We start from the raw sequence: 7,707 nt of genomic DNA, 5'->3' as shown, positions 1-7,707 counted from the left end.
AAGTTCACTAGCTCAAGACACTAATCCAAAGCAGAAGTGAGAAGTATGTCTTAAAGCATTTTATCTGTTTCTTTATTTTGTAAACAAAACCCCAGAGCAAAGCCCTCAGTTCCCTCTAGCATCGAACCACAAACTATATTTTGTAAACTAATTTTTTTCAGGCCAGGTTTATAACCCTAAAAGATAATGACTTAGGTAAACCATAAGTCAAGACTACCAACAAATACTCTTAGTGCAACCCAATAGATCAAATAAAAGGGAAAGTCACAAACAATGAGAAAAAGTTTTTTTTTTTTTTTTTATTTGGCTTTTTTATATCTAAATTTGAGCATGATTTGTTCAAGTACAAACATCCTAGAATATGTTTCATTCTCTGATGACTAGCATTTCTTAACAAAGCAGGCTTGAACATTGGAGAAACATATCATAATAATCCAGTGAATGATCCATATCTCTAAGAAATTGTTTCTCTAAAACAAAACCGGTTTAAAACAATAGTGAGACTCAAACAATGAAATACAATGTCCTTAAAGACAGTCAATGACGGTTTAAAACCTTGACCTTGTAACTGGATTGTGTGAAGTTTTACTCTAGACACCATTTGGATCTATTGGAAAAGCCATAACATAATCATGCATAGCAAATTTCCAGGTACAGAGTCGAGCCATCCGGTCAAATTGTGTCCGATTTTGCTTGAAAAGTTTGCCAATGGCTGGCTCCATGCAAATGTTGCAGTAAGGATCAGTTAACAATGACTGGATGCTGATCAGTACTTTTGAGATGGTCAGTGCCAAGCTCCAGTTGTGGTGGATGGAGTCCAGCCCCACATCTCCATGACGAGAAATATTAGGATGGAATATTTTGGTAATGAACCTAACCTTTGGAGGCCTCATCGGATAACTAAGGGAAAAAAATAGCATGAAGTTGGTAAAAAAATGTTCCAAATGGCTCATGAAAATAACAAAAATTCTATCCCATTACTTAAAGACATGCATTAAATACTATTTGTTTGCAATAGTTGCAGTGAGATTTAGTAGGAAAGATATTAATTATAAATTTAAAACAATATGATTATGTTCTATATAAAAAACCTATTCTGGGGAAAATTCTGTTGACTGAAACACACAAGTGTCAATGGTTATGTTGAAAAAATTATTATTCTACTGTAATAGATGAACTTCATAGCAGCTTCTTTCCTGTCTGCCTTATAGCTTGTTTGGGAGAGGGACTAATAATACTCTATGGTTTGTCAAGGAAGGCAACACTACCCTGAGAGGTGGCAAGGAAAAGAAATTTACCTCTGTGGAATCTGTAAGTACAACAGAAACAGTCCACCTTCATATGGGCTGCCTTGGGGTCCTGTGATAGATGCCTGCCAATGGCAACAGTGACGGTCTAAGGGAGTGGCCTGTATTCCCTCAGGTGGATCACTTTTTAGTGTCTTCAGCTCACTTCGTAACCTCCGGTGCCTCCAAGAATTTTCTTCAATGGGAGGTGTACTCTAAAAAAAAAAAATAATTGTTGTTACTGTCTGATATAAATGATATTAAACGTCTCAAACTCATAAAGTATTTAGCTTCCAAACTGGTGAACTCAAGTTTGAAGACAACTGAAGATTTTAATGCACTCATGACTTCTCTTTCATTTGTGCTAGACATTAGTTGCAGAAAGTGATAGTGCTAGACATGTGACACTTTGTAAACCAATAAACAAATAGAAATAAATGAGTTTTATATTTTCTCTATAGACTGCTAGGTCTCATGAATATAACCTTATTTCACTGAGAAGCTAATATAACTTATTTCACTGAGAAGCTAATATAACCTTATTTCACTGAGAAGCTAAGACAATAAAATTGTGTACTTCAAAGACATACCTGGAGCATCATGCTTTCAAGACAGTAACGACAAGGAGAACTCAGTAATCTAGAAAATAAACATTTTAACAAAAACAGTTCAAAATCAAACTGTCAATAGAATCAAACAGCAAATGCATTAGTTCATCTGAAGCTAACCATAAAGACTTTAACAATTATCCTTGGCAAGATACGAGACCAACTATTATAGATCATTATTAAAAACAACAAAATAAAGCAGTGGATTATGTTTTACAGAAGAAAAAAAAATTGATTACAGTTGACTCTTGATAGTATGATGGTCAGGAGAAAAAAAAACACAAAAGAGAGTGGTGTCAAGATTATTGAAAACATTGTATGGACTCTAGCTAGATCTAGATCTAAGTCACATGGACTTTCCAAGGTTATGTGCAACAAGTGGGTTTTAGGCAAAGGTTAGGGAGGACCTGGAGGGCTGTAGCGAACATGCTAGGCTGATAATTGCTCTAAGTACAGAGTAGATCTATAGCGTCTTTACCTGAAACAATGGTAGGAAACAACCATTTGGGAAAACAATTTTTGAGAGTGAACAAAATTTTAGGGGAACTCTGGCAAAGTTTAGGAGACTTTTCATTTTTAGGATATTTTAGTAGTGCTACAAACTCTGTTTATATAGTAAAAATGCATTAGCAAGATCAGGCATTAGTAAATTCTACCTATGAACGGTTAACAAGAAACTAGAACAACTATAATTGGATGTCATGTTAACATTTGTGATACAAACTTTTAGCCTCTGATTTTACATCAGTTAACGTTTTCTTAAAAAAAATTGCACATGATCTTAAATGCTCCCATTACTTACAACTGTGTGTAAATAGTTTTCCAGCAGTGGACTTTGTACTGAAGTTGAAACAACGGCCAGCGAAGTTGTATGAAGTGCTTCCACTTTGATTGAGTGATCTCCCCATCCAAAATTTGGCGCCACCGAGTGCAAACATTTCCAGCAACCCAAAGAGAGATGTCATCCAAATTTTTAAACACTAGCAGCAGGACTACAGATACAAATGTATTTATTTATCAAATAATAAAAGTAACTATACTAATACAAAATGCTTGATTAACAGTCTGAAAACCTTTCTTAGTAAATGGAAATGTAGTTTGAAATAAAATGTTTTTGATCAGAATCATAAGTATGATTGCCACACATAGAAGAGAATACAATATTTATATAATATCACTAACATTCTTGTTTTCCTAAAAAGAATGTTTTTTTTTAATCAGGGTTGGGAGAAAATGTGTCTGCACAAGTAAAGAAAATATATAAGTCCAACTTAATTTTAAATTAGTATAAATGAAATATGTTTTCACTGAGACAGTTATCTTGTCTAAAAGCAGTGGTTCTCAACAGACTTTTGTGAGGCTCTGAAACTTGATTGCATCTATATGAGCATCTAAGGCTCATTTTGCCATCACTAGAATAGAAGTAAACAGCTCATATGAAGGTATTGGGACACACATTCAAGACACAAAGAAAGCCTTCATCAAAGACAGAAGATAAGAAAACTTATATAAACCCCTAGCGGATAAAGTTTTTATCTGTATCAGATGTGGCAAATATGCGGGTCACAAATGGGTTTGCATGTTCATATGATATACTGCACTTCAGAATCAAAGACAATGCCTCATGTTCAACTGCAAATCAAAGGCTTAACCGCCGCCTTTTGCGCTACTATCAAAAAATGCAACTTAAAGTGATCGTAAACAAAAAAAAATATTTTAAAGCTTCTATAATAGTGCTAAATTTAAAATTTATACAACAAATTACCTTCAGGTGGTAGTGATTCTATTAGTCCTGGAGGAATTCTGTCAACTTCTCGTGGAATAGTCAATGCATTGATTCGCTCAGCTAATTTATCAGGCTTATGCCGGGCTGGTCTTCTGGCTAATTGACACACCTAGTTATTAGAAGGAAAATAGACAAATTTATAGTTGCATCAACATTTATCCTGTTTTGTTTTCACCTCATCTCAATCTACTCAGTAATTTTATATTTTTATTTTCAAAACTCAGGGTAAATAGACTAAATGAACAATGAAAAAAATATTCCTAACCTCTCTTTCTTGAACATCTCTGCTGGCATAAAAGTCTGTTTCAACTCCAGGTTCCTCAGTTCCTGAGTCATCAGAATCCACTTTCTGCAAGAAAATAGATTATAGCTTTTAAATCAAATGTTCCATAAAGAATATAGATACCTAGTAATTTCATGCTAAGCAGCTCAGCATCTAAGTGTTCATTGTTGAATTATATATGCTAAGCAGCTCAGTATCTAAGTGTTCAATGTCTGATTATAAGTGCTAAGCAGCTCAGTGTCTAAGTGTTAATTACCTGATTATAAGTGCTAAGCAGCTCAGTGTTAAAGTGTTCAATGTCTGATTATAAGTGCTAAGTAGCTCAGTGTCTAAGTGTTAATTACCTGATTATAAGTGCTAAGTAGCTCAGTGTCTAAGTGTTAATTACCTGATTATAAGTGCTAAGTAGCTCAGTGTCTAAGTGTTAATTACCTGATTATAAACTCTGTTATCCCCATCCTCCCCTTCTTCTCCATCCTCTTTCATGTGAGATGAAAACAGAAATAGGTGGCAAGTGCTACACACTGGCTGACCAAAGTTACCTCCATAGAAACCATCACACATCATACAGCTCTCAAACTGTCAGAGACACAAATAACTAGTTCAAAGAACACTTTTATGGTAACAAAGATGAAAAGAAATTTAACTAATTTTATTGTTGTTGTTTTTTTATGTGTGAACTTTATAATATTTCAATACTGAATTCAGAATATATACTTTTGTTTTAAAATTCTTATAACCTGTTATAAGTGAGTTTTACTTGTAAAATGTAAAACCGTATTGTTTACTATAGCTGGCATATATCACACTAGCCTCACAAAAAATTTGCTAGTTACAAATCTATAATTTGTTTCAAATAGACACAATTACAAATATCTAGACTAGCAGTTAGTGACTAGATCTATAATCTATATTATAGGTATGGGAAAAAAAACAGAAATGTGGAGTAGAAAATGACCTAAAAACTTGAGATTACATTTTTTTTTACACAGGTTGGATTATATGAATATAAGAGGCTTAAAGATGTGTTATTAACTACTTTAGACAATGGCCTTTAAAATGCTTGATGAGGATTTTTTTTTTTTAAAGTTAATTTTTTTTTTACTTATAAGGAAAATATCACTTCTTTGTTTTCACCAATACAGATGCACAGAAGTTAGGGTAGAGAACAAAGGTTAATGTTTTTTTTCTTATTAGCCTGGCCATAATTCTACCAAGTTTTATCGATATAAGTCTAGCAATTGGTTTACAAAGTGGCAAACGGCATTTAACAAAGAAAATAATGGCCATGAACAGTTTTGGTGATAGTGTAGAAAAATTTTTTGAACAAAAAAAAAAAACAAACTTGTCAGGCTTTGTAAAACCTAATATTCTGCATATATTCAAATAGATTCAGACAGGGTTAGTAGCACTTTTCAATGAAAAATTTTAGGTGATTTTAGGAGGGTTTTTTTATGGACGAAATGTAAGGTGTATATATTTATGAACATAGATATATATTATATATATATGAACATATGTGTGTGTGTGTGTGTGTCCTGCTTATTTGTGTGACTTATGTGTAAAACATACACAAAACTATACTTTTATCAAATCAAATATTGTTACTTGATTTTGGAAAATAGTAAATATCTTGCCAACATCCCACCCAGAACAGAAAAAAATGTCATCAGCTGTGGTATGTCCACAGAAAATGTAATAAAGTAATAAGTAATAAACCTGCCTTTTTGTATGTTTAGTTGACATTTGCTTACTAAAATAATGGCTTTTTTTTCAAGCACAATTTCTTTTTCAACTATGTAGTTTCTCTGGCTTTTAAGACCGAAATAACTTTTACGGACTTTTCACAGCTGTGTGGAAAATAGTTTCGTTAAATCTACAGTAGATCTAAATCTAGACTCTTGATCTAAGACTAAATTATTCAATAAAATTTGGGCTGTGTGAGAATTATCTTCACCAAATTTACAGTAGATCTATACTCTAACTCTATGTCACTAAAATTCGCAGACTTTTCACTTCTTCACTGAGTCTATCGTAGATCTAGTCTCTATAGATTCTAACGTCACTAAAATTTGCAGCTTTTTAAGGATGTGTGCAAATTATCTTCACTAGATTCAATTAATTCAGCGTAAATCTAGAATCTACTGTATTTCTAGAGTAATCTAAACATTAGATTATCGAGATCATTAAATTGACCAAAATTCAGTTTTCATGTTAGGTGCGAATTATCTAATAACTAGATCTAAATTAGATCTAAATCTAGATATTATTTATACTAGGTTTACGGACTTTCCATGCATTTACTGTTACAACTAAAATTTAGTTGAGAGCGGGCGGAAGGGTGTGGCCTACACATTAGGCTGGTATTTGCTCTAATTATAGACACAACAGTCACTACAGACTAGCGCGTCTTCAGTCATAACAATAAAAGGAAACAACCATTTCTATGCAACCCTCAGAAAAAAATAATGCCAGGCGAAATGCTTGCTTGAGCCAAAGCCATCTTCAATCACGAGGTGGCGCTTCACAAGTGGGTGATCAGCATGCCTCGTTACGCTGTTGTTCTCGCCCACACACACATTTTTAGCAAAGAAATAAGCAAAATTATATTTTTAAAAATATTGGGTAAAAATTTTAGGAGAGTGGACAAAATTTCAGGAGAATTTTAGGATTCTAGGAAACTTTTCATTTTTAGGAGATTTTAGAAGCGCTACAAACACTGTTCAGAGAAGCTACATAGATATATATAGAAATATCTGCTTACTACTACTAGACTAGATTGACTATAATAATTATTATAATATATTAATATATTATATAGTATAGTATTTAGAATAATTTCATATATTATGATTTGATTATCATTATTAATTAATTATATTATTATTCAATTTATTGATTTTGATTATTATATTGTTATGACTTTGCCATGCGCACCACCATCCAGACTAGTGCACAGATGCGCACTTCTAGTAACCAAATTAGAACAGGATGTTGACATGAAGAGACTAACGATTTCCGCCCAAAGAGAGAGCCAATATGCCCTTTATGGAGATGCTGTACTCAAGGCAGATGCCCTTTGTGTTTGTCATGTCTCTATGTAAATAAACGTCTATGTCCTCGTTGAGTTGCCTCACTTAAGTTATTACAATATCATTCATTTAGACTTTCATGTTAGTACTTTAGTGACAGTGACACTTTAGTAGTCACTTAGACTTAGTTCTAGTAGAGATATAAAATTCTTTCAACTTTGTCTCATACATCAAGATCTGATTTATCTTTTGGCTTACCTAAGATTGTTACTTCCTGATATTAAAACATTAAATAATTCTTCAGTGGATTCTAGATTTAGATATAGATCTAATATAGTAGATCAATCTACATTATAATAATATAATGATAATCTAAATCCAGATCTAGATCTACATCTAGTCATGCGGGGTGATTATAATCATTTTTTCATTATTCATTAATCAACCATCATTATCATTAATATCATCATTATGATTATTGACATGATAATGATCTGCTTGATGATCTGTCAAGGTCTAGATCTTAGTCCATACTAGTATACTATATGTCGATTACTTACATTTGACTCTAAGAACTGCTTCAGAGTGCAGGCCAAATATTTGTCATCCTCTATTTTCTTCAGATGATGATCTTTTCTGCACTTGTTTACGTTCGCCATGTTTCACCAAGCCTACTTTGAACTTCCGGAAAAAAAAAACAATATCACAGACA

At 32.9% G+C, this 7,707-nt stretch overlaps 1 protein-coding gene across 1 annotated transcript; it reads right to left on the bottom strand.

The window, feature by feature from the left end:
• Positions 1-275: 275 nt before the first annotated feature.
• Positions 276-7,707, bottom strand: LOC106064854 (uncharacterized). The gene is made up of 8 exons (XM_013223476.2): positions 7,556-7,707; positions 4,396-4,542; positions 3,946-4,029; positions 3,660-3,789; positions 2,697-2,886; positions 1,877-1,925; positions 1,299-1,501; positions 276-900 (listed from the first exon to the last, which is right to left on the bottom strand). Exons 1-8 carry the CDS (start codon positions 7,652-7,654, stop codon positions 591-593), a joined length of 1,212 nt encoding a protein of 403 aa, XP_013078930.1. The 5' UTR covers positions 7,655-7,707; the 3' UTR covers positions 276-590.

This window comes from Biomphalaria glabrata, chromosome 7, assembly GCF_947242115.1.
Source record: "Biomphalaria glabrata chromosome 7, xgBioGlab47.1, whole genome shotgun sequence".
Classification (NCBI taxonomy): domain Eukaryota; kingdom Metazoa; phylum Mollusca; class Gastropoda; family Planorbidae; genus Biomphalaria; species Biomphalaria glabrata.
Note: the sequence above shows the minus strand (reverse complement) of the source record. Positions and strands in the feature narration are given on the sequence as shown.